Raw genomic sequence first — 27,023 nt, 5'->3', positions numbered from 1 at the left:
TATGGTCTTTCCTGGTCTACTCTCTTTGGTTCATGCTCGTTCTCTGGTCTATATTCGGTGATTGTGTATCCTCTGGTCTATCTACGGTGGTGGTAAGTGGTAATTGACTTCTTTGGTCTTTGTCTAGTCTCTGCTGACGGCGTTTGTACTTTGGTTTGTCTATGATGCTGGTGTTACTGCTGCTAATATGGTCTTTCCAGGTCTACTGTCTTTGGTACTTGCTCGTTCTCTGGTCTATCGACGGTGGTGGTAAGTGGTAATTGACTTCTTTGGTCTTTGTCTGGTCTCTGCTGGTGGTGTTCGTACTTTGGTTTATCTATGATGCTGGTGCTGCTGCTGCTGCTGCTGTTGCTGCTGCTGCTAATATGGTTTTTCCTGCTCTACTATGTCTGGTGCATGCTCGTTCTCTGGTGTCGCTCGTTTTTTTTTTTTTTTTTTTTTTTTTTTTTTTTTTTTTTTTTTTGGTTTGTCTATGGTGCTGGTGTTACTGCTGCTGCTGCTAATATGGTCTTTCTTGGTCTACTGTCTTTGGTACATGCTCGTTCTCTGGTCTATATTAAGTGATTGCGTATCCTCTTCTGGTTTATTATCGACGGTGGTGATAAGTGGTAAGTATCTTCTTTCTTCTGGTCGCAATGATATAAACTTCTTTGAACGTTTGTATTGTTGCTTCCTTTCTCATGATAATGCATTCATGATGTTTACTTTGTAACGTTTTTCTTCTTCTTTTGTTGGTTGTGTTACTTTACATCCGACTATTACCATGCATGTTGCTCATGTATGGATTTTTGTTGCGACAACAACGAGCTGTTCTGAACGTCTTTGATGTTGTGTTTGTTATACTTTTCTTTGACTCACTTTGTGTGAGCATCCCTTTTTTGCCTACGTACTACTATAATACTCCTATAGTAGTATGTTCTTTTCTTCTTTTATTATTATTATGTTTCTTTGAAGCATAACTTTTTTTACGTTGTGTGGATGTGCCTATCACTTGAAGCTCAACAAGACTTTATCCGACACCAGGAGATAGATAGGCTGCCTCCACTTGGTTATCGCTACTTACTTTGGTGATGATTGAGGGTCTCAACGCCAGAATTCTAAGCTAGGTGATGTAAGTAAGGCATGCTCTAGCACCTGGGGGAAGTTTGATGACAGCGCACACTGCTAGATTTGGTATACCTAGCGGCGCTTAAAATTTTGCCTCACATCAAAACAGGGGGAAACTCTCGCAATTTTTTTTTTTAGGTCAGCGGAGTTTTCAAGCGATTTGATTGGCTCAGAGGTACAGGGACCAAAGGATTTTAGCTAGTTGATCTCCTATTGAGCTGTCATCTATAATGAGTTTATATTTGTAATAAAAGGGTAACGAAACAGATACAATTTAAAGCCTTCTTTATTTAAGTGTATGCTAAGGTGCAAGCGTTTAATCTAGCATCCATTGCATAATAGTTCGACGTGGGGAATGTCCTTTAAATAATATATTTATGCAAGGAGAATTATATAATAAATAATACTTCAACACAGTGTTTGCGTTGCTGCTACAACAGTATTATCCTGGACAACTCACCACCAGACAATATTTCCAATTGTTGAAAACTATAGTGCAACATTGTATCCTTTATAAGGAGTAGTAGTATATCTTTTCCTCAGCCATAAATGCATAGGGGGGCTATAGATTTATTTGATTGCACAATCTCCTTGCAAAGAAATTGGCTGTATGAGCCCAGTGATTCTGTTAGGCAATTACAGTTGTATCATTTGCGGCATTGGTGTTGGGGTACTACCTGCGATGATAGAAAGACATCCTAACAAAAGTGATTTCGATTTCGAGGCTGAGGCCATCCAAAATGGAATTTTGAAATATTGATGCTAGAGCTTTGAAAGTAGCATGTTCCTATGAGAACCTGTTGGTTACAAGTGGCTACGAGTAATAGATCAATGGAAGCAATGTTGGGAAACGCTGCATTGAAAACCGCTTGGTTATAGCTAGTTTCGTTGTGGTTTAGCAAAGAGTTGTTGCTGAGAATAAGAGGATTTTCGAAATGATAGGCCAATTTTGAGTAATGAGTTTCATATGAAAACCTGTTAATTACCAGCAATTCCGAGTAATAGATCGACTAGCCGATCTATCTCGCTACGCTCGATGACGGCGTCGCCCTGCGGGCTCTGGCCGAAGACATTTCAAATCAGAGATAATAAAAATTTGGTATATCAAGTAGGTTTTAAACAATGATTATATTCGATTCGAAGATTTTAAAACAAAAAATAGACTTGAAACTTGATTGAGACGACAGGAGTTGGGAGTTACAGACCAACTTTTTTTATACAGCATTTATATTATATAATACTTCTGGGTAGACAACATTCTCTGTCCGAGTCGCATTTTCTGGCAGTAGAATTGTCATACCATTTGCAGATGTTGCTCTCGAGATGGCAACATAGAGTTGGCCATGTGTGAAAACAGGACTCCTGAGGTCTACAGCGACTTTTCTAAGGGATTGCCCCTGAGACTTGTTGATTGTCATCGCAAAAGACACTTTTACAGGGAACTGTTTCCTAGTCAAAATAAATGGTAATGTACCAGGCAATGTTGATAATGTAAAGCGAGGAATCAACTCTACTGCACCTGACCCTCCGAGGATTTTCACCTTGAGGACATACTGTCCAATTTGCTGAATGATCAGCCTTGTACCATTGCACAAACCTCTTTCAGGGTTGAGGTTTCTCAAGAGCATTACAGGAAGACCTACTTTCAACTCCAAAACTGCTGGCGGCAGCCCTGAAGGCGAAAGGGTTTGCAAATACTCTGAGGGATAGGCTTGGGTCTCCGTGTTGGTCAGATCAGACTGAGCTGTGTCAGCAGAGTACAGAGTGACCTTTTCCCCAATCACGTTCTCCATCACCTTGCTGTTAATAGCATCAACGTTGACGTTCTTTGAACAGAGAATAGCTCTTTCCTTGAAGAAATCACTATTTTGCAGAGGACACTGCAGAACATGCTGAGGATAGATATCTTCAATGAACTGATCAAGATCAGTCATCTGCCTCAAAAAAGAGGGCAAAGCAATGCTGCCAATCATGGATGGTTCATACGACATTTTTCCTATCCAATCTGCAAATTGCCTATCTGTGTCATTGGAGTTGGCAAGTCTCATATTCTCAGTCAGGCTCAGCTTTTGTAATTTGGGCCATAATCTTGACGATTTCAGTGAGGCATTGACGATTTCAGGACGGCCACCTTGCCTAACAACAGGTGGAATTTGAGCAAAATCACCGCCAAGAACAACAGGAATACCACCAAAGGTAACTTCATCACCACGACTACAAATATCACGAAGTGTTCGATCAAAAGCTTCAAAGCAATATCGATGCTGCATTGGCACTTCATCCCAAATTATCAATGATGTCTCTCGAATGAGATCAGCAAGATCATCGTTTTTCTTGATTGCACACACAGACTGCTCGTGGATGTTGAGTGGAATGGCAAAGCGAGAGTGCGACGTACGCCCACCAGGAAGTAGCAAAGCAGCAATGCCAGAGGAGGCAACACAGAGAACAATTTTTCCTTGGCTTCTATAAAAGTGACAAAGAGTATTGTAAATGAAGGTTTTGCCAGTGCCAGCTGGACCTTGCAAAAAGAAATGTGAGCTATTGGTGTTGCTGTTGATGGAGGAGGTGATGGTATCAAATACGTGCTTCTGGGTAGCGTTCATTTGAGCGTACTTTTGCTGGTACGAAAAGGCTTCTTGATCTTGGAGATATGACATTTCATTGAGTATCAATGAATTGCGCTGTATGCCAGTCATTCTGCTTATCAAGCCATTCCAGTTGAAGAGAGGCAAAGGCAAATTGAACTGACCTAGAGATCTGTCTTGTGCACCAAGAGATGTTTGCAACAGATATAAGCCGTAATCAAGACTTCGCGTTCCATGGTAAAATTCAGCGTCAGGTTGCACGCTGAGCAGCAGCGAATACCCTTTTTGCACGATTGCATGCTCAAGATCATCACAGAAACTTTCACAGAATTGATCCCAAATCTGAACAGGCGATACCAATGAGTTGAACATGAGCGCAGAGACAAACATTGAACGCATTGCGTAGCCAGAGGCAAAGGTAGCAGCTTCTTCAAAGGCTCTGGTCCATTCTCCATCATCTTCGATCAAATGCAGCATCATACAGGCCTCGCGAAAGGTGGCGTACTCGTGATTATTGACAGTTCTCAGATGAGAAAACGACATGGCTCCTCTGACAACTGTGAGCAGCAGACGCAGATAATACCTCTCGCCGGCAGCAGGATTGCAGTAATACATGCGCCCAATTGACATTCTACTCGAAGACCTAGGCTTCCACTTTTTTGCATTCTGCTGCCAAGTCATATGTTCAGGGAACTCTTGATAAAGCAACGGTCGAAAACCGGGTTTGCCGTGATTTGCATGGTTGTAATGAAAGTAAGCCATCAAAGTAGAGCGACTCTCTCTCAATACTTTGTCAATTTTCTCCTGTGGCCATTGGGGATCAAAATAAACAGGTTGCTCGTTTTCAAGATGCACAGCAAGTGGAGTAACAGATGGGCTTTCCTCATGCATTGGGAATTCAAACAACCTCCATGCAGCTTCAACAGGACTAATATAACGGCCATTTAGATACTTGGCTACTTCGTTATTCTGAGTTGTTGCTGTGGTAGTGGCATTTGCTGTTTCAGTGGCTGTGGTGGTGGCTGTAGTTTTGAGCGTTGTCTGATCAGAGCCTTTGTAAATATACTTGTTGATGTACTTGATTGCCTGGACGCTACCACATACTTCGACATTTACATGGGCATTGTATTTTTTTGACAAATAAGGGTTGTATGGCACCACCCACTCATTCGTCATGTGGAAATCGCGGTAGACACCCAACTTGTCCTTGACGCGCACCTGATGAGAACGACCATCTCTTCTTCTTCTATAAGTAGGATAACCATCAGCACTGGTCACCGTTACTGGCTGGTAGTTTTTGGGAAATTTCTTTGAGCATACATCATTGCCAAAAGCATCTTGTACCATACACGGAGACTTTGAGTTTAGCTCGCCACATGGGCCATGCATCATATTGCGAGTGATGATTGCATGCAATTCAGGTTCTTCTTCAACATTTGGGATCTCAGCGCAAATGATCTGATCAATCCTCTCTGGCGTATCAAATCTATCTGTTTCTGCATCCAAAAACAATAGCATATGACCGTGAGGGAGACCACGCTTTTGATACTCAATAGTCCTTACAATGCCTTTATAACAGCCAAAGACCTTTCTGTCTTTCAAGTCTTTAAGCAGCTCTCGGTGCTTAAGGTTGAATACTCGAGCAACCAAGTCGGGGCGATCAGCGGCTGTTTGGCCTGGCAACAATTCATCTTGGATCTCCCTCCAGTTTGGGTTGGCAGTAAATGTGATGAATAACGTTGGCTTACCAAAGAATCTAGAGATAGCCATTGCATTTTGATATAGCTGCATCATGAATCGCGGTCCACCAGTGAAGCTACTGGGCAAGATGAACGTCTTTCCCACCTGTTCGAGGTCTGAGTCAGCAGCAGAGGTAGCATCAGCAAGTCCTTTATACACATCAGCGCGAAGATTCGTCTGATTGACTTTGATCCAGTTCAGTTTTGTTTGCTCACAGATTGCCCAGGCATCAATCACATATTGTTGAAATAGACGTCTTGACAAAAAAATGATCTTTGACTCGTTGTTTCTAACATGCAATCGAAATCTGTAGAACACGCCCTGGGTAAGTCGGCTATCTGACACTTGTTGTTGTTGTTGTTGCTCTGCTGGTGTCTCATCTTCTTCGCTCTCAATAATCATGGCATCAGCAGTTTGCGCTGACGATTGCAGTCTTTGGCCCCAATTCCACCCATATTCACCTCTAGGAAAAAGCAAAGCATAATGAAGAGGCATATATGCAGCATGCGTCTCATTGATACGCTTAAACTGGCCTTGAGCCCTGGCCGAGGAATTGCTACGATATGTGATCAAAATATCTCTGAAACTCCTGTCAGAACACTCGTTTGGAATGATGGCAGCAATCTCGTTGACAGTTGGCAGATTTTGAGTGCGTCTGTCCTGGCCAACAACCAATTCCATTTGCATCTGAGGACTGAGCCTGATGTGAGCATTCTCGCTAACACCATCTTGAGCTTGCCTCTCCTCTTCTTCTTTCAGGATTTCGTGAGCATGTTTGTAGATGCTTACAAATGGATTGCCACAAACTACAGGATCAGCAATCATTTCACTCAGTTGCTCAATGATCGTGTCGTCCAATCCTTGATTTCTGGGGTCTGCACAGCGAATCGCAGCGGCATACTCTGGGTCGTAAACGTACAGCTGGCTATACTTTGGCACATTGCTCAAATTTAGTGGTGCTTGCAAGTGATAGAGTTCCCCATGAACACGAACCGGCGTGATGCCGCCTCTCATCTCATTCTCTCTATCCCTTTGGAGCTGCTCAGGCGTAGCATCGGTGCCAAATGATGTAAATGCGAACAAAGTGTTGTATTGTCGCATGTGCTGCAAAAAATGAGAGGATCGAGGATGGCTTCCGTTGATCAAGCTATTTAAAGGCTCGGGAGGCTCTTGCAAAAGGGGCAAGACAGCTCTACCTTTTTTGCAGCAAGCATGAAAGCAGTTGTCGTTTACTCGCTGTTGAACAGCCCTCTCTGCGGCCCAATGCAAAGCTCCACATCCATCACATTGGTTGTCCATTCTGCCCAAATCTGAACGTTGTACTCTTCCAAGTTCTGATACAAACGCTGCAGGTGCTCTTGGTGTTCTTCGATTCGCCAATCTTCTTTGCCTGGCGTAATTTCGCGCTCGTTCCTGAATTTGAGTACAAACAAAATAAACCATTGCGTCTCAGGGTTTTATTAGGCGTTAAAAGCCATTTTACTTACTCGACATGAATCACATTTCCGATAAGCATAGTCTACTGGAAGAGCAGCTCTACAGGTCGTGCAGTGTCTTGTTTGAATAGTAGGAGGCATATTATTACGTACGTATAATAACAAAAAGCAATGTATCAAATTTTTTTTTTGGTGCCTTATATTCTTGGTGGAGGGGCTAAGCCCCCTCCCCCAAACCCCCTCCCCATTGCCGGCTTCGCCGGTGGTTATGCCCTCGTTTGTTCTGGCTTTTAATACTATTAAATTTTAAAAGGATATGATTGGCTTGTCTACTTTTTTTGAATGTTTTACAGTATATATATTAGATATATATTAGATAGATGCGAAGCTGGGAAGCGTTGTAATGTATTCAAACTCGTTGACTGATAACTTGCTTCGTTTTGTGATAAATTCTTAATAAGAAAGTCGATGATAATAATCAGTTGTCAACTCTATCTAAAACGAAAAGCAAAGAACTTCTTTATTACAGGGCACCCAACTAGCTTAAATATGATAGATCCCTGGTCAATGACTACTACGCTGAGATGTTATATAGATAGCAGGCTACTGGGGTCTTATCGATTGTCGGTATAGATTGTTGAGAGACCACATAAGTCGATATAATACTTCATGTAGTAGTGTAGGTAGATCTCTACATCTTGACATTGGGGAGGTTGAATCTATTGTAGTTCCTGAGACATCCGTACACACACAATTCACTGGACTTGTAAACATAGATGTGATATAATACGATAAACATTACCTATGTTGCTATACTGTAAATGTGGCTTGAGCAGAAAGTGAATGTTGTAGCCCAAGATGCATGCTTGTATGCAACATTGTGGTTGTTTGGCAAAGGTTTTAAGCCATAATATGCATCTCACCACGAAGGGCGAACAGCTTTTCCACGCTTTGGGTTGATGTGATACTAGAGATTTTATAATGTACAATACAGAGCATCTGGGTCATCAGACAGAAGTGTAATTTACTTACTCTTCTGATAACGCAGCCCACTACGCCGTCGTTTTAGGTCGAATTCTGTGCAAATCTAGCCATTTTCAAGCACGAATAACTCATGCCACAAAGCGTTTTGAGCGCTTGGAGTAGCATCACACGCCTCCTCTTGGCCACGCTTTACTTCTTGATGCTTTATCTCAATTTTTTTTTGGGTTGTTGCAAATTCATGAAAATCATCGTTTTTCCATGAGTATTAGCAAGGGAAACTTCTTGAAAATCAAACGATAGCGTTTCTCACGTCAAAAGTAAAGACTTTTCTTATAATACATATTAGATCAAATTGATCGTAAAGATGAAATGCAACATTGGAAACTCTTTCTATGAGACTTTTATATGCTAAATTTTGACATATTCACAGAAAACCTGTTTTCATATTTTTGGAAATTGCTCATTATTTTTGGTCTGAAAGCTGAGAGTACTTAGCACCATTCGATGCGGCTTCTTTAGTTCTTTAGAGATGTATTAGAAAGTTGGGTGTGACAACGACAGTTTTCATAGTCAGATTTAGCAAAAACGTTTAAAGGATGTGAGATCAAGTCAAGTTTGAACACGAAAATACCACTGCATAATTTCAAATTAAACTACCGCAATTACGGCTGCTACGGTACAAGACTGAGACTAAATCTACTGGTCGTGACGTCGGATAGGGTGCTCTCTCATTCTTCCCTGCCCCCATTTTTACCCTTTTTGCAAAACGCGTTCTAGTATCAAACCATGGTGGTTTTGGACACCGTTTGACTGATAATAACACTCTAGCTTCCGATAACTTTGTCTTGTACTGTTGGAAGAACTTGATACTGCTTCTTTAAAGTGGAATATATTAGATACTATTCGATAACGAGCACTGGAAGGCGTAGAATTAACACTAATTGAGCTTATTAGGTTTTAATGATTTTTTGCTTGTTTGAGTGAGTACTGCTGCCATTACTTCTCTGGTATCTCTGCTGTCTGCGTCTTTGGTTTATCATGTCTGGCGGTTGTTTCTTTGGTCTTTGTCTGGTCTCTGCTGGTGGTGTTCGTACTTTGGTTTGTTTATGGTGCCGGTGTTACTGCTGCTGCTGCTGGTGGTGGTGGTAATATGGTCTTTCCTGGTCTACTCTCTTTGGTTCATGCTCGTTCTCTGGTCTATATTCGGTGATTGTGTATCCTCTGGTCTATCTACGGTGGTGGTAAGTGGTAATTGACTTCTTTGGTCTTTGTCTAGTCTCTGCTGACGGCGTTTGTACTTTGGTTTGTCTATGATGCTGGTGTTACTGCTGCTAATATGGTCTTTCCAGGTCTACTGTCTTTGGTACTTGCTCGTTCTCTGGTCTATCGACGGTGGTGGTAAGTGGTAATTGACTTCTTTGGTCTTTGTCTGGTCTCTGCTGGTGGTGTTCGTACTTTGGTTTATCTATGATGCTGGTGCTGCTGCTGCTGCTGCTGTTGCTGCTGCTGCTAATATGGTTTTTCCTGCTCTACTATGTCTGGTGCATGCTCGTTCTCTGGTGTCGCTCGTTTTTTTTTTTTTTTTTTTTTTTTTTTTTTTTTTTTTTTTTTTTGGTTTGTCTATGGTGCTGGTGTTACTGCTGCTGCTGCTAATATGGTCTTTCTTGGTCTACTGTCTTTGGTACATGCTCGTTCTCTGGTCTATATTAAGTGATTGCGTATCCTCTTCTGGTTTATTATCGACGGTGGTGATAAGTGGTAAGTATCTTCTTTCTTCTGGTCGCAATGATATAAACTTCTTTGAACGTTTGTATTGTTGCTTCCTTTCTCATGATAATGCATTCATGATGTTTACTTTGTAACGTTTTTCTTCTTCTTTTGTTGGTTGTGTTACTTTACATCCGACTATTACCATGCATGTTGCTCATGTATGGATTTTTGTTGCGACAACAACGAGCTGTTCTGAACGTCTTTGATGTTGTGTTTGTTATACTTTTCTTTGACTCACTTTGTGTGAGCATCCCTTTTTTGCCTACGTACTACTATAATACTCCTATAGTAGTATGTTCTTTTCTTCTTTTATTATTATTATGTTTCTTTGAAGCATAACTTTTTTTACGTTGTGTGGATGTGCCTATCACTTGAAGCTCAACAAGACTTTATCCGACACCAGGAGATAGATAGGCTGCCTCCACTTGGTTATCGCTACTTACTTTGGTGATGATTGAGGGTCTCAACGCCAGAATTCTAAGCTAGGTGATGTAAGTAAGGCATGCTCTAGCACCTGGGGGAAGTTTGATGACAGCGCACACTGCTAGATTTGGTATACCTAGCGGCGCTTAAAATTTTGCCTCACATCAAAACAGGGGGAAACTCTCGCAATTTTTTTTTTTAGGTCAGCGGAGTTTTCAAGCGATTTGATTGGCTCAGAGGTACAGGGACCAAAGGATTTTAGCTAGTTGATCTCCTATTGAGCTGTCATCTATAATGAGTTTATATTTGTAATAAAAGGGTAACGAAACAGATACAATTTAAAGCCTTCTTTATTTAAGTGTATGCTAAGGTGCAAGCGTTTAATCTAGCATCCATTGCATAATAGTTCGACGTGGGGAATGTCCTTTAAATAATATATTTATGCAAGGAGAATTATATAATAAATAATACTTCAACACAGTGTTTGCGTTGCTGCTACAACAGTATTATCCTGGACAACTCACCACCAGACAATATTTCCAATTGTTGAAAACTATAGTGCAACATTGTATCCTTTATAAGGAGTAGTAGTATATCTTTTCCTCAGCCATAAATGCATAGGGGGGCTATAGATTTATTTGATTGCACAATCTCCTTGCAAAGAAATTGGCTGTATGAGCCCAGTGATTCTGTTAGGCAATTACAGTTGTATCATTTGCGGCATTGGTGTTGGGGTACTACCTGCGATGATAGAAAGACATCCTAACAAAAGTGATTTCGATTTCGAGGCTGAGGCCATCCAAAATGGAATTTTGAAATATTGATGCTAGAGCTTTGAAAGTAGCATGTTCCTATGAGAACCTGTTGGTTACAAGTGGTTACGAGTAATAGATCAATGGAAGCAATGTTGGGAAACGCTGTATTGAAAACCGCTTGGTTATAGCTAGCTTCGTTGTGGTTTGGCCAAGGTGTTAAACTATGATGCGCATCTCATCTAGGAGGGGGAGAAACACCTTTTTCACGTCTTATGTTAAAAATCGATTTTTTTTTTTACCTACAAATTGGAGATGACAGTGGCAAACACACGTTTATTTTTAATAATAGCACGGAGACGTCCATGCGGTGCTCAACGCTGGTAAGTGATCTTTGGGCGTAGAATGGTTGATAGCAATACACAACAAGGATTTCATATGCCCCACTGTAGCAAACGGTAGCCTTGATAGATCGATTTTCGACTATTTGGGTAGGGTTGACCTAATGGGAACTGCAAATCCACGAGAGCTAATGCTACAGATTCGAGTAAGGCCTGAAGCGAATTCTTGGGTCTGCAGGCTTTCATTTGAAAACCCTTAGGTATCTGATGGAGAGCTGGCTTGTATTTATACAAGCTGTGAAATTGCCATCAAAAGGGGCACCATTGATGGAAAGGCGCGAAAAGTATGAATGGCATTGGTGTCAAGTCAATGTAAGCTCGCGGGCCTCAGATGGAGTCAATGACAGTTTGAGAATGATACCCTGGCCCAATGTGTGGTTGGTGTTGAGCTCCCCGTATGTCATATTCTCCTTGATAAGCTGACAGTGATAGGATAGACCTCATCTCGCATCACATCCGGGCTGCCCATACAATATATATGACAGAACGACAGTAGAGCACAAGTGTATCTCAGATGGATAACGATTTAATTATCTCTGTGATACAAAGAAAGGGAATCAAGCACGTTTTCCGTGTACCAACCTTTTTCTAACTGTCGATCTAAGCTAGCCATGTCGCACGAAATATTAGAATAATTTCTATTAATTTTCTCTGTCTACTATCAACTCTTTTCTTCTTCTTCTTTTGCCCTTTCTTTTGATCATTTGTATATTATACATCCCTTTCAATTTTTCTCTCATATTCATTCCTTTCCATCCACATAAACACACACGCAGACAATGTTTATTAGAATGAAATCCAGCCTATTGGGTGCTTTGGGATCATTTGTTACTGTGGTGTTGATGTATCACATTCTCCAATTGAGCGCACGAGAGACATACGTGAGGTATCTGGATTCTACAGAGCTGACCAACTACACACTACTAGAGTCGTTATTTTCAGGTACGAGGCATACTAGAAAATACATGCCAACATGTTTATTTATAGCCATCATCATCATTAGTGCAATCATATCAGCACAATTTGATTGAACCTGAAAATCCACCACTACTACAAAGCACTCCGACAACGTTAGACCTCCAAGCGTATGATTTGGACAAACTCAAGATGGTATTTACGATACCCATACCTTCCAACATCAGTACTACTGTCATTATAAAGTATGATTCACTGCCACTTGCCACTGCTCAATTGGATGCTCTATTACGTCAATCAATGTCACCAACGACCATCTACATGGTGTGTTCCGAAAAGGAAAGACCTGCAATTAGCAACCTTATACAAGAGAAGGAGCAGCAATTCCGTATCGCCAATGTGATCCAACCTGTCGTCAAGACAAGAGATAATACCACACCTTGGTACAGTCAAGTTCGGCAACACGACATTGCTACTGATTTTGTAGTTCTCCTGGACAGCAACCACGTCTTGCCTGGAAAAGAGTACATTGAGTTTGTAATTCGCCTATTACATTCAGCAACATTCAGAAATACACTTGTCGGCACTGAAAACAGCAACGAGTGCCAGCAAACAAACAACGCGCATTACGTAAAGTTGATACAAGATGTTTGGGTGTTACGCAGAGAGTGGTTCTTGGCATTGTTGTTGTCTCCATCGTCTCCAGTAGGGGATGTATCATTGAATTTATACCAGACATTGCAAATCCCATCCATTGTGATACCAAGCGACGGTGCTTTGGTCGGAAACGCGAATAGAAAGACCAACAGCTGTGTTGACACTTCTTTGTCTGATACGAATGTGGATGGTGCAATGGCATTTTACATGGAGAACCATCCGACAAGTGCAATGGAGGCTTTGATGTGTCAATTTGGGGCTCAACAGACGGTATACATGATGACACATTCAGCTCAAGTTCACCTTCCAGCATGCTCCGCACAAAAGACCAATGTGCAGCGTCAGATGGTATCCTCCAGAAAAGAGTTTGGCGCCATGGTGAATCAATTGGAGGTGCAGGTTATCATCTATCAGGAGAATAACCAGGGGATTTTGCACGAAACAGGCACAGCAACAATGATCCGCTTGCCTGCCTTTGAGCACTATGCCGACATGGCCTGGATGACTACATTGCCACCTGCCACACTCAAACGTAAGGCATTGCCCTTGAGCGTCAGAGCACTAGCCAGCTAACTCTGCGTTATTTAGATTGGAATACACCGTCAGTCAAGTTGATCATCACCACCTCTGGAAGCAAGAAATCAGCACAGGTCAAACGGATATTTAATTCAATCAAGAATGCAGACTATTTAGGAGATCAAGTTGACATATCCATCTTGATGGACGAAAAGAGTGATGGATTGACCAGCAAATTTGTAAATAACCTGCAGTGGAGCATTGGCAGCAAGCAGATTCGTCATCGTATATCAACGGTGCATCCAATGCAAGTGTTTGCAGAGGCTTGGTATCCGTCCAGCGACCACGAATATGCTGTCATGCTAGATGACCGCGTGGAACTATCAAGGTCGTTCTATATCTGGATAAAGTACAACCTGTTAAAGTACCGTTATTCGCAGCAGCAAACAACAAACAAACACATCTTTGGTGTCAGTCTCTATTCACCACGCATCATAGATACCGATCCATCTGGACGCCTCTTATTGCAGTCCACCTCCTCCTCATCGGCCTCCCCTTATTTGATGCAAGTGCCCTGCAGTTCTGGTGCTCTTTATTTCCCTCAACACTGGCGAGAATTTCACGACTACATCACTGCACGATTGACCGATCAGGCCATTGTCAAAAGAGGGTCTGGAAACAAGCATCTGTTCAAGGATTCCCTTCTGACGGTATCCAAAACAAACCGATGGATCAATTCTTGGAGAAAGTACTTTGATGAGATGATTTACATGCGTGGGTACGTCATGCTCTATCCCTCCAGTCAGTCTAGCTACTCGACACTGCACATCAATTGGAACAAGAAGCAAAAGGCCATGTATCCATCAGTCGACTCATTGTACAATGTGCCTCTGAGCCGCACATTGCCAGCCTTACTACCGGATGCTCAAGATTTGCCTGTGCTAGATTTACACGGCAAGTCATCGGATATCGCTACTCTGATCAGCAAGGGACGCACATTGCAACGCAAATTTAGTGCGTGCGAGCCAAGAAACGACACTAGCCAGTACGATGCCTCGGACATGCTGTGTCCATTCAATCAATTGATTCAAATACCTATAGACGAGTCCATTGAAAGTGTTCCTATTCAATCAGTGAACATCTACATGTAAATTATACTACATACACTACCTTCAATTCTTGCATAAATAATAAACTGTTGCATTTTTTTTTTTTCCTTCTCTTCTCTTCCCCTCTTTTAGACACACTCACTCTATATACATTCATCATTCCTTAGATTTTCATTGCGCAGAATTAATATGCCCGTGAACAACGGTGAAGGTTCTGAAGAAGAGCCACAGCGGCAACCACAGGAAAGGAGGCCCATCTTGCCAAAATATGCTACAACCACTCACGCAGACAAGAAGATTGCGCCTGTATCCACCGCTGATTTCAACAAGAACCTCACAGTAGAAAAAGCTCGCTTTGATTCTACTAGCTCGGTTAATATTCCTCATCCTCCTACTGCTAGCAATTCAACACCCATCACTCCATTGGCGCCACTGATAGTAAAGACACCTCCTCCAATTGACGACTCACAGCAAGATACATCTACACATCCGAGTCTCCCTCCACCATTAACTACCTCTGTCACACTACCCGCTGTGGCAACTGTTCAATCATTGAGTGGCGCTTCAACGCCTACTACTACAACTGCCCCTACAATCAACACCATGCCAAGCCAGAGCACCCCATTAATGACTAAATCAACCAAGCCCACAACTGCTGTAGCCACTATGAAAGCCGCCACTGATGTAAATATTAGCTATCAATTGACAGTGCATTTCAAATGACATGATCAAGTAACCTTATTATAGGATCGCCGAAGCACTATCAAGAGGAAAAAGTTACCACCTATGAGTGGTACAGCCACACCGTCAGAAGTGTTTCATAGAAATCTAGTGGATGCCGTGTCCAATGTAGAAGGTTTTGTTGTGTATATATGGTAAAATTAACATTCTGCTTATAACCCCATTGTGTGACAGACTCTGATGAAAACGAGCAATATGTGTATCCTTACAGTGGCAATAACACGGATTCAACCCATCACATGAACTCGACAGACACCATTCACCGCACCACATCGTCCTCTCTGTACAGGCCTCAATCGGCGCGGTCCTTCATCAACAACTCACCTCAGCAGGACCTGTTGCCAACAAAGTCTTCATCCGGCTTTCTGGGCGATCTGCTGCGTCCCATCCTGTTCAAGAGCAAATCAGACTCAAAAGCCATCTACAAACAACAACGAGAGGAACAATTTGCACGCCCAAAGCTTCGAAGTTATGTGATGGATCATCCCTATAACCAGACGACGCAGACAGCCAAAGATTGGTTTGATGGTAAGCACAGTCCTCCCCTATATCAAGGTGGCAGTCGACGTAAGATGTATTCAAACTATGGTTTGGGCGGCAATGACGCGGGATACACTACGGATGATGAAGAGGCTCAGCATTTGCTGGCAACACATCCAACAAGGAGATCACAGCAGCAGCAACAACAACAACAGCATCATAGAAAACAAACAAATGCAAGGTAAAACTCAAAAAGACAAAAAAGGGCAGTGCATGACAACAATACTAACTGCACATTCCCTCTGAAAAAAAAAAATAACACAAAAACAAAAACAAAAAGCTCTCGGTTGATACGGAATAGCTTGGTCTTTTTAATATCGCTTGTCATTATCCTATTTCTGTCCATCACCTATCTAGCAAAACCATTGCAAGAACTGACTGTCGAGATCAGCCGTGTATTGTCATCTGATAAAGAACTGATATTCGATTTGCACATCAGCGCTATCAATTCAAACATTTGGACAGTACATGTAGCCGAAGCAGATATTAGTGTGTTTGCATTCAGTCAGGTAGTTCCCATGAATTCCTTGATTCCTTCGCCCATTGCGCGCGGTGTGGATCCTGCAGAGTATCTGGGAGGCTTTTACCATTTTGACGAGCCACTGTCGTTTCCATCTTCCCTGATATCCAAGCATCCTGTTACTGCCATAAGTCAAATTCGTATTAAATCGCCTGGTGCTGACAAAAGTGGCAATGAACGATGGTATGTATATAGAATAGCAGATGGAGAAGAGAATGGCCTTTGACAATGGACTGCGTAGGTCTCGCATCATTCGGTACCCTTATGGGCTTGTGGTCAGAGGCGTGCTCAAATATAGACCCTTGGCACTCCTGAGTCCATATCCTCAATCCCTTGCTATTTGTGATGTGGTGCGTGTGAACCCGACTACTGACAAGGTATCCGAGGATCCCGATCAAGGTTTTTGCTTGAGTTATAATAACAACCACACAGTTGTTGTAAGAACGGCTGCTGCCAGCCTTGTGAATCAAACAGCCATGGTGTATTGAGTCCATCTCCCACTCAAGTGGCCTCTTTGCACATGAACATTCAATACCATCCCACTTTTGATAGCACACTCTTTTCCTTCTATATACATACCTACATCTCTCTTTATAATAATTGTAAAATAAACATTCCCTTTTTATCATCTCTTAGGTTCGTGGATTCATCAGTTTAGATTCTTCTATTCAGTGGTTGTCATCAGAGGCACTCTCTATCGCGCATGCTACTGGAAAATTTGCTCAACGGCCTACACAAGCTGGTGGGGCAAGTGATGGAGACCCAACGTTGCTTTTCAAAGTATCAACAGGCCATGTATATGCAAGAGCATGATCGCATCTATCCTATGAAAAAAAAAAAAACTAGCAATTGATCAGTAGAGCGTTTTCATTATCGAATGAAACGGGGATATACATCTGAGCCATCCTTGGCAGACATTTTGCTCAAACATCTGAAAAGTGTTCCATTGGCCTTGAGATTAGCATAGTGCTACAAACCCAAAAGTGATTTACGATTTAAAAAAAAAAAAACTTTTTAGTGCCAGTCTTTTAGATTTGTCTGTAGCACAATGCCTCGGCAATCTTGTTTGGTCTGTCGCGTACTCGAAACTTCGTTTTGCCGTCCATTTTCGCCATCTAGTACTCAACATCTGATTACAACATGCAAAGGACTGATTCAGTATACGTTACAGATGTGAAATCCGTGGCAACCACCGCAAAGGCACGTCGTTCTAGTGTCAGTATGGGTTGAGAAAGGGCTCATTGTTCATTTCGATCATTGTCCAGCCCCCCCTCCCCCTATTATCCTTATCATTCATGTCGCAAGAACAATGAAGAAATGAACGCACTTCCTTGTACGACATGGCTACAAACGATGCGCATGTATACAAGCCGACGCTGTTAATTATCTCAATGGTTGTGATCTTCATTCGCGCCAAGATGATGTTAATCATTGATTTAGCGCTAGTTTTAGGTTTGTCTTGCAAGTGTGGAACAAGCATAATACATTTGGTACTTATCCTAGCGGACACGGAGATCCTTGGAAGAATGAGAGGCGATAGACCGGCTCCATCATGGGCTTATAGACTTATGGCCCGGGCAATGGATCCCAAGACAACATAATATTACCCTATATGGCTAATTAATTAAAGAAGACAGAGAGCAACACAGAAAAACAGGGAGGGCTGGAATCATCTTTGTCTGTCTACTAACAAGAGACTTCTTCTTGGGAGGGAGCAGACAACATTTATATTAAAACGTTAGTTTATACAATCGAACGAAATTGCTTCCATCTGATGCATCATAGCATACGTACTCAAATTAGTGCTTGGATGCTTCTATTTAGATCAATTCAATGGCTTCGAATGAGGAAAGACACTCTATATGGAACACGATGGTTGCCAAGGTCGGTGTTCTCTTAATTAAGCGTTTTATTAAACTATTACAATGAACACCACCACCAAACAGAGGGAGAAGGGGTCCAGATCACTCAGTTGGCATATAAATACAAGCACCATTTCATCTCACATTGTGTGTTTTTTTCGTTTATTTTACCTTTCTATCAAACATCCTTCATGCATTCCTCCACAACAGCACCACTGTCAGGCTGGCTGCAGAAGCTGACAAGTACCAATGCATTCGGTGCATCCAGATGGCAATCTCGATACTTTGTATTACTCGATTCTGAAATGCGATACTACAAAGATGAGCATTCTGTTGCTGCTTCAAGAACTGTCAATCTGGGTGACATCTCCAAAGTCATCATGACCAGTTCGCCCAACCATCCTTATAGCTTTCGATTAGAGCCCACACTCTACGCTCAACACTCCAAAAATCAGAAGAAGATTTGGACCATGGAGTGCAAATCAGCAACCGAACTCGAACTGTGGGTGTCTGCCATCAACTACAGATTATGCAAATTGCTTAAGCTAGACGAGGATGATGAACACCAAGAAGAACAAGCTGGTATTGTCTCTCCTACATTGCAACCTTTCTCTACACCCGAGCAAAGGCGTGCTCAACCCCTCATGTCATTGTTTCGCGTATTGACAGCATCTTCCTCTGAATCCTCCAACTCTGTGGAGCAACCCGTCAAACCGCAACCCAGACCCCTTAGAAAACACAATCCATCGATTTCTCGCAGAAGAGGTGTTATCCTATCACCACTTGACATGGAGACTATTCCTGGACTTGAAAACGACATGCTATCATCTTCGTCCTCTCGAGGATCCAGTCTTCCATCACCTAAAACACAGACCATTCTAGATGAGGAGGAGGAAGACGAAGAAGAGTGTCAACACGAAACTAAGGGCCATGCCAACAAGGTTGTTGCACACAATGCGTACGTACTGGATACCTTTGCGCTCTATAAAGAACGTTACCACCTTTAGAACCTCTCTCTCTCTCTCTCTCTCTCTTTCTCTCTCTCTTTCTCTCTCTCTTCATAATGTTGACCATTAATTGTATATTGCTTCATCCACCATCCTGTTCCTACTTGTACAAATAAAAACGCCCCTCTATTCTACATACACAACATTCCATTTGATAAAATTGTTCCTGTTTTATAAAAAGTGTGAAATTGATAAAGAGTTGGGTAATTAAATTTACATGAGAATGCAACCACATCCAGCTGTGGGTTCTGCGAACGGATCAGGATTTCTATTTCCCCATACCGATGGTATCATCATATCTTGGTTTGTCTGACAGTATTCAATGAGTCTGATACGAGAGGTTAGTAAAGAGACATGGCAATGACTCCAGTGACGGATAATCTTACGATCGACTTGCTTCTGAAATAGGTATGCGGGATATTTCCAATTGCTCTTTTAATTTGTCATTTAATTCAAGCAATTTTCGTAATTTAGCTTCTGCAATTGCTTGTCGTGGCATGATAGAGTTAGTTGAAAGTAAAAAGATGCGAATAAAAGGAAAGAAACAAGCAAGAAATCAACTAGTAAGAGTAAGATATATATATATATATATATATAAAGGGGGAAATACGAGGAGTAGGAGGAGAGAGACAGATTACACACACACACACACACACACACACACACACACACACACACACACACACACACACACACACACACAGCCATTTGAGCTTATAAATTGATAGAAAGAATGATTGAATTAATTTTTTAAGGAGTAATTTGTTTTACCAAACGAGATCAAGAAAAAATAAGGGGGTGAAAAGGGTAATGGATGATACGAAGCCGATTTTCACGGTAAAATCCGGTTTGAAGGCAGTTGGTTTATATTGTTGTTTATCCACAGCAGTTTGTGTATATGGAAACAGGGAGATACACTCTGTATATTATCAAGACCTTGATGAGAAGCATCTCCTTATAAGCCGGCTGAGATGGGGAATACACTACTCTTTCTTTTTCTCTGTCTATCTCTCGCTTCACTGATACAATGGCTTACATCTGGTCTTTATTCGAGATAATTAAATCTTACTACACTGCAAGTCTTGTGCTACAACATCAGCAACAACAACAACAAACAGAGGAGAGTGTCAATTTAACATCAATGCCACTGACTCTGAAAAATCAGATGCTGATCAGCAAACCGATTCATGCTCCATCTACCAAGATGACCAACAAAACCCAACTTGTTTCTCAAATGAACATGATCACTTCCTTTTCGCCTATACATTTAGATTACAAACTGTCTCATAGCTAATCATCTTTGATATAAATTTATTAGTAAGCCTATGTATAATAATAAAAATAGTTGAATGGGTGTGTGTGTGTGTGTGTGTGTGTGTACAAAGAATATAATGTTGTTGGGTTAATAATCCTAGTGAATAATAACAAGAGTTAGTGTCCATCTCAACAACAACATCACCACTGTGCTCTACATACGTCAAACCTGTCAGGCATCAAAACAGGTGCAATCAGAGACCACATGTAGATGAGATGACAGATCCATCCTGATACAATCTTGACCCAGACAGCTGTATAACTTTGTCCAATGCGGACCAGATCGCCTCCGTCATGGCCAACACCATCCTTGAACTGAATTGTGTTCCAGTTGGTCAGAACCATTGACACATACATGGCAGCAATGGCGAACACAAAGTGGAAGAACGAGTAGCTGTACAGAGATCCAAATCGCTCATCGTCTTTATCATCGACATTGCTATCCATTTCATCGTCATCATCATCCTCATACAAGACCGAACGAGGCAAAGCACTAGAGCACTGCATTAGGTCACGCCTATCATCCTATGAATACATGGATAGACTTACCCTGCTTCCACAGCTGCAATCAAATGTTCTCTCGCAGTGCCTTGAGTACTCATACGTTGAGCTCCGGCCTCTACTTGGTTAGCCATTAATGGAACAGCGCTGGATGTATCCAAGGGCTCATAGTCATTGAGTCTGGGCCTACCTGCAGACTTGCTAATGAACGCACCATCCTGTGTTGCTGCGCGACTTGTCGAGTAAGCAACAGCCAAGAAGGTGAACACAGCGCCCAAGACGACCGATGTGGTTTGAGGGCCAATGGATTTACGCAGAGGGTTGCATTCCTTGTCATTGGGCTCATTAGCAACAGCAGAAAGTACAAGATATGTGCAGTAAATGACAACAATGGACGCTTGAGAGAGACCGGACCTTGAGTTGCCTTCTTGAATGCGAGGAGATACACAGAGCAAGGTGACCAAAACACACAAGACCAGATTCAAGGTGACAAAGAACTGATTCAGGGAACAACCGTTGGTAGCAAAAAATCCATACATGATTCCCGTCAATGTGATGGCACCAGCAAACATTAATAATGTGCCGATAATCAAGATGTTTTTCCACAGATTCGAATCATTCATCTCGTAGTTTTCCATGCATCGTTCTGTCCAGCTATGAGCAAAATCCACCAACAGCACCAAGCCAAAGAGAATGAAAACAGCTGCTCCAAACAGGGCAAAGTAATTTCCCCACACCATAAAGAACCCACTGGGGATGAAGAAGGAAATGACGAGCAAAATGATCCACACGAGTATCTTGGGTCCCCACCATCCATTCTGTATAGCTGCTCTCTTCTGTCGACTGTCGTGCACACCTATCAACAAGCAGCCCAGTATCGCATGAAACAAGACCAGCGCAAAGGAGACTCGATGCACCCCCATGACACCATAGCAACTGCCCTCTGCACAGTCTAATTTCATGTAATCCAATGTAAGGTGTTCCAATTTCTTGATGGCCCAATTGGATAGCATCAGCCATGCAAGCTATGGTAAAAAAAAAAAAAAATCAATACACTATTTAAGCTTTTCTTGGTGGTCATATTTGCTTACAATCGAGTTGAATAAAAAGATAATCTACGGTGCAATCTGTTAGACAGTGTCGCAACTACAGTGCAGAGTAGGTATGAAGACTTACAGCATAACCAATACGGGTGGCTATCGAGTTATTACAGTTACAACTATAGCATCGATTCAGTACATTTTGTATTCTTTGACTTGACAATGAAGATGTTACCTTTTAAAGGCGAGTGAACAAGCTGCAGCAGAAAAGCAACCTGTAATCCATGTGCCTACAGTTGATAAAGCAGGCAAAGCAAGACAACTTAGAGCTGCTCCCATTGTGTGTGTATAGTTGTGGTATTAAAGAAGAAACAAAAGAAAAAGAGGGAAAAAAAAAAAAAAAAAAAGCAACTGCCTCGGGGTTTGTCCAGTTTCTCAATTTATCTACAATGATGCAATTCGGTTACATGTGCTCAGTCTCTGTTCTGATCCCATTTTAAGCTTATCTCTGCTGATTTGACATGGTTGCTATTTGAGAATTATTGCTATTATTTTGTAATGTAAATGTAAATGATATCTAGGCGGATGTTGTTGTTGTGAATGCTTGGCTTATAAAGCCCAAGGTAAAGGACCATGGTAGAGCGCATTGTTGGAGGGACAGTAGTTGAGTAGTGGAGCCAAGATGGGGCATGAGGTAGCGTAAGGATGTCTATGTAATTCGGCATAATGAGGTACTGTCAGCACATCAGTGGCACCCTTAAGGCTTACCTTCTACGGAATGGGTTTCTATTCATCTTCTTTTGCTTTAATGTGCCATGACAGCCATATAAATCCTTTTCAAATGGTCTGACCGAATTGTTCAACTCTCCTTCTGCTCTGGCTGGATCCTCATCGGTCGGATCAATACCGATGTAATGAAATCTGGTGTGTCATTGCATGTCAATACGGAATCGATGACTGATAGCTCGCACAGCCACTTACTGTTCAACTGGGTATCCTATCGAGTATCTATGTATATCCTCAAATCGCTTTCTTTTGAACTCGAATCCAACGACGGAAATCTGACTTGGGTAGTTGCCTGTCATTTCAGAGAAACGGCAGATGGAATACAGCAAATTTTCATGCGAATCTTTGGCGTATTCTTCAGTGATCATTCTCTCGCTGATGCTTGCTTTCAAATCGACTGATAGACCATCGTCTTGGTGTAATAATGATTGAGCGATATTCCAGTAGGAAAAAGCCTCTGATCTTGGACCAGCGTTGGGTCTTGTTTCACCACTACAAATAGTAGAGAGTGTCAATTAGAGGTATACCAATCCAACATGCAAGGCATACCCGGAAAATATCAAGACGGATTTTTCGTCCTGCTTCAACACATCGATGCCCTTTTGGATGTGCTGTATAAATGTACTCACTTGGCCGCCTTGTTGATACGGTTCTAGTATCCAGTTTTTATCGTTTGTTAATTGCTCCATGGCATCAGGGCCAGTGTAGATAGCGTGTCCTGCTACGATGATAGCGTGGTGATATTCAGTCAGTGGAATAGGAGGTAAAGCGTCGTGGGAGCTGAGTACTTGGAAAGTGGGTGCGTTTCGCTTGTTGTGTTGGATGATGTTTAGAAATAAACTGAAGAACAGGATCGTTAGCAAGATAAAGATGGGTAATTGTCGTTTGTTGAGTCTTCGCCACACGCTATTTTGTGTCTGGCCGCCTGTAAACGATGTTGTGTCTATGTGTAAGGGTAGTATGGTCTTTCTTTTGGAGTTATTCGCATTCATTCTAATACATTCAACAGGTGGAAAAAAGAGCAAGAAAATTTTAATTTACAAAGAAACCTGTGTGTTTCGGTAAACCAAGAGCCCAATGAAATCATTATATTCTACCAATGTTGAGTGGAAGTATCACAATTGCACTAACTTCGCAGTATCAAATAATAGCTACTAGTAGTACCAAAACGCGTATGTAGTATGGGCAGTGTTACCAGTAAAAGCTCAAGTAGAGGCACCCAACTACGCTGTCATCCTCCATACATTGCTTGATCCGTGGAAACTATGTTTTCTTGGAATGATGAGCAAATGTTGAATCTTCAAATCTGGATCACAAACATACTAGGAAGGAAGAGCTTACCACAAAAAGGGGGTGCAAATGGAATAGAGAGCCAGCATCATTATGGCATATTCACATAACGTGAGGAAATTGGTCATTTTTGGTCAGTGCAATGGCCTGACTTTGCAGACTCCCTATGATGGATGACTTCCGAGAGACCAGTCATCTCCAATGTGATAGACGAAATGCGATTGCTCGCAAAGAATCATTCATCCACTGTACAACGGTGATGCCCATGAACGCTACACAGCATGGTCTACTGCCATTCTAAATGTTATTCAGAGCCAATCATAAAGATTTTGCGATACAGAATGGCAGATCAAAGCCGCCTAGCACTAAGCCTTGATTTTGGAGAATAGGAGTGCATCCTTGGGGGGGACATTGTGGTATATCTGGAAGACATACGAATCGCTATAGGAGAGAAATGGTCATACCGATTTCTTTGACTGTATATAAAAAAAAAAAAAAGCTAGGGATCATACTCTGCGTGGTGAAACAAGAGGGTTACCTTTTATAGATCCATGAATTAAGACGTTGAAATGAATAGAACTGAGAATCGAACTTCAATCGTGTCTTACCAGATCTTGATGAAAGCCGACTAGTAGAAATCGAGTATAAATAGAAACCCTAAAATCTGAAAATCCATTGAGCGTTACATTCCTCTTTCTTTCCTCTCATCACTCTACCATGTCTCTCTTATTGAACTGCTCAGTGTGTCAACATCAATTAGTAGATCCTGTGACATTATCGTGCGGTTTCACTGTTTGCTTGAACTGCTTGCCAACTCAAGAGGAATTCCAAAGATCGATATTTGTGTGTCCCGTCAAACAATGCAACAAGGAAACACATTTATTTGGGCCCAATCTATACCTGGACAACTGCATCAGCCAGATCATCAAACTCGAGCACCCTGACGCTCAGCAAATCACCGAGTCATTGCAGTGCTCTATCGGTAACCACTTGCTACAACATCCCATTACGTCGCACTGTGGACACAGTTTCTGCAAGCTGTGTGTCTTGCAATACAAAATTTCCAATGATTCATGCAAAAAGTGTCAAAAGAGATTACCCAGCTATCAATTCATCCAACACCAACCCCCTAATTTCATCCTCCAACAAGTCCTGCTTGCATACAGTCAGTATGAGGCACCTCAAATGGACAATGTCTCTGCAGCAAACCACATCAGCAACATGTCAGTTTCATTTGATCCGTCATCCAACACCTCCTACCAAGCCATCCCCATCCTCCTCACTGATTTCGCCGTCTTGCCTTCTCAAAAGCTTCGTATCCCCATCTATTCCGAGCCACACCGCACGTTCTTCATCAACTCTCTATTGAATTGCAAGGAACTGCAATCGCTCTGCTTTGCTATTATGAGCAGAGACAAGGCGAATCATAAGGGCCGCTTTGGCATCATGGTAAAGATCAGCTCTGTCGAACAAAGATTCAAAGACCTCGTTGTAGATGTTGTTGGCCTTGATCGCTTCCAAGTTACGAGCGTTCTGAAAGAAACAGACGACTTTTTGCAAGCTGATTTGGAGATGAAATTCGAAGACGAGCAAGGCTTACTGTCAGGCTCAAACACGCATTGGATTGATCATCGACAACAAGCCATGGTGAAACAGTTGTCAAAGAATGGCGGCAGTTTACCGCCTTCACCTGATAGCCCTATGGAGGATGTGGTGACTACCACACCCTCTCTGCCTTCGTCTCCACCCGCAGAGCCTGTGATCTACACACCAGCCATGAAGCTATCCAACAGAATACATGACTTCATCAGTGACTTGGCTCACAGCACACCCTCCACATCGTTCTGTAGTGCCATTGAAGGTCTGCTGGGCCCCGTCTGGCTCGAGTCTGTTCAAGGTCTTCATGGTACTCTGCCTGCCGCCGAGAATGCTGTCGCCATGTGTTGGTGGGCTGCTGTTGTCCTGCCAGTCAGCAACGCAGATAGATATCACCTATTGGCCACCGAATCACTAGAAGATCGTCTCGATATCATCTTGTCCTGGATCGATGATCTGAAATCTCAATGGGGCAACTGTAGAAAAACTGCTCTCAACTCTGCCGCCAAAGTTGGACAGTAGCTGATTGCTCCATCATTTTTTTCATTTACATATATACCATGCTCATGCAATCCTCTTTTTTTACTCGATATGAAAAATTCAAAGGACACTTTTTTTTTCATCTTTTCTCTTCGTTTTGCTTTTTATACATACCTTTTTATTTACATATTGAATAAATATACAAAAAAAAAAGCTATCATTTGGCCCAAAAACTAAATCAAAAAAAAGGATCATCTTGCATTTTGCACATATCCCCTTTACGCACATGAATGGCTGCATGTGGCAACCCTGTAAAGTAAAGCGCCTAAAATGTTCTAAAATGCTTTTGCTTACAATTTACGTTGAGACGATCACTGATTCCATGGCGAAATCGCGATCTGGAGAAAGATTCATAATAAAATCTCCTTGATTGTTGACTTGTACATCTCTCTGTTTTGACCGGTGTCCCCAAAATCTGATGGTAAATCCCGCGTTTATTGGTTTATTTGATCTTGAGAGTTATCAAACTCGATTATACTCAATAGGCACTGTATCGTTCTCGATCTGTGTGATTGAAAAAAGGGAATATTATCTGGTTTATGACATGTACGTGAGTCCTTCAGAGGATACCTACCTTGTGTAATGCCTTAGCAAGCATCAGCACACCTATGCTGTATTCAAACGACAATTTGTGATTAGAATGCATCTGTAGGCCTTTTTATTACTGAATCGAGTATAATGAAACTAGCCGATCTACCTCGCTACGCTCGATGTCGGCGTTGCCCCGTGGGCTCTCGCCAAAGACAGTTAAATTAGATATAATAAAATTTTGGTATATCAAGTAGGTTTTAAACAATCCACTATTAGTTATGTCAGAGCCTGGAGGAGGAGGAGAGGAGGTATCTCCCTCAACATCCTTTTTGCTTTTACTGATATCAAACGAAGCCT

The 27,023-nt window shown here is 42.0% G+C and overlaps 8 protein-coding genes across 8 annotated transcripts; 4 read left to right on the top strand and 4 right to left on the bottom strand.

Annotated features, from left to right (window-relative positions):
- Window positions 1–2,321: 2,321 nt before the first annotated feature.
- ATC70_007684 (Mediator of RNA polymerase II transcription subunit 21 (Mediator complex subunit 21)) lies at window positions 2,322–6,878 on the bottom strand (the record flags this gene model as incomplete). The annotated part of the gene is made up of 1 exon (XM_064826942.1): window positions 2,322–6,878. The coding sequence occupies one exon, from the start codon at window positions 6,876–6,878 to the stop codon at window positions 2,322–2,324; it is 4,557 nt and encodes a 1,518-aa protein (XP_064675999.1).
- A 5,102-nt stretch (window positions 6,879–11,980) lies between these two features.
- ATC70_007683 (uncharacterized protein) lies at window positions 11,981–14,440 on the top strand (the record flags this gene model as incomplete). The annotated part of the gene is made up of 3 exons (XM_064826941.1): window positions 11,981–12,143; window positions 12,205–13,305; window positions 13,362–14,440. 3 exons carry the CDS (start codon window positions 11,981–11,983, stop codon window positions 14,438–14,440), a joined length of 2,343 nt encoding a protein of 780 aa, XP_064675998.1.
- A 147-nt stretch (window positions 14,441–14,587) lies between these two features.
- ATC70_007682 (uncharacterized protein) lies at window positions 14,588–16,687 on the top strand (the record flags this gene model as incomplete). The annotated part of the gene is made up of 5 exons (XM_064826940.1): window positions 14,588–15,082; window positions 15,146–15,254; window positions 15,314–15,860; window positions 15,960–16,382; window positions 16,441–16,687. 5 exons carry the CDS (start codon window positions 14,588–14,590, stop codon window positions 16,685–16,687), a joined length of 1,821 nt encoding a protein of 606 aa, XP_064675997.1.
- A 1,565-nt stretch (window positions 16,688–18,252) lies between these two features.
- On the top strand, window positions 18,253–19,068 carry ATC70_007681 (uncharacterized protein; the record flags this gene model as incomplete). The annotated part of the gene is made up of 1 exon (XM_064826939.1): window positions 18,253–19,068. One exon carries the CDS (start codon window positions 18,253–18,255, stop codon window positions 19,066–19,068), a length of 816 nt encoding a protein of 271 aa, XP_064675996.1.
- Window positions 19,069–19,281: 213 nt separating this feature from the next.
- Window positions 19,282–19,567, bottom strand: ATC70_007680 (uncharacterized protein; the record flags this gene model as incomplete). The annotated part of the gene is made up of 2 exons (XM_064826938.1): window positions 19,282–19,396; window positions 19,455–19,567. The coding sequence occupies 2 exons, from the start codon at window positions 19,565–19,567 to the stop codon at window positions 19,282–19,284; spliced, it is 228 nt and encodes a 75-aa protein (XP_064675995.1).
- Window positions 19,568–20,470: 903 nt separating this feature from the next.
- On the bottom strand, window positions 20,471–22,262 carry ATC70_007679 (uncharacterized protein; the record flags this gene model as incomplete). Its single annotated transcript, XM_064826937.1, has 6 exons — window positions 20,471–20,479; window positions 20,545–20,875; window positions 20,932–21,908; window positions 21,975–21,998; window positions 22,060–22,102; window positions 22,159–22,262. 6 exons carry the CDS (start codon window positions 22,260–22,262, stop codon window positions 20,471–20,473), a joined length of 1,488 nt encoding a protein of 495 aa, XP_064675994.1.
- A 270-nt stretch (window positions 22,263–22,532) lies between these two features.
- On the bottom strand, window positions 22,533–23,701 carry ATC70_007678 (uncharacterized protein; the record flags this gene model as incomplete). Its single annotated transcript, XM_064826936.1, has 4 exons — window positions 22,533–22,632; window positions 22,692–22,844; window positions 22,905–23,201; window positions 23,259–23,701. The coding sequence occupies 4 exons, from the start codon at window positions 23,699–23,701 to the stop codon at window positions 22,533–22,535; spliced, it is 993 nt and encodes a 330-aa protein (XP_064675993.1).
- A 1,015-nt stretch (window positions 23,702–24,716) lies between these two features.
- On the top strand, window positions 24,717–26,117 carry ATC70_007677 (uncharacterized protein; the record flags this gene model as incomplete). The annotated part of the gene is made up of 1 exon (XM_064826935.1): window positions 24,717–26,117. One exon carries the CDS (start codon window positions 24,717–24,719, stop codon window positions 26,115–26,117), a length of 1,401 nt encoding a protein of 466 aa, XP_064675992.1.
- Between the last annotated feature and the right edge of the window lie 906 nt (window positions 26,118–27,023).

This window comes from Mucor velutinosus, assembly GCF_035048745.1.
Source record: "Mucor velutinosus strain NIH1002 chromosome Unknown tig00001553, whole genome shotgun sequence".
Classification (NCBI taxonomy): Eukaryota; Fungi; Mucoromycota; class Mucoromycetes; order Mucorales; family Mucoraceae; genus Mucor; species Mucor velutinosus.
Note: the sequence above shows the minus strand (reverse complement) of the source record. Positions and strands in the feature narration are given on the sequence as shown.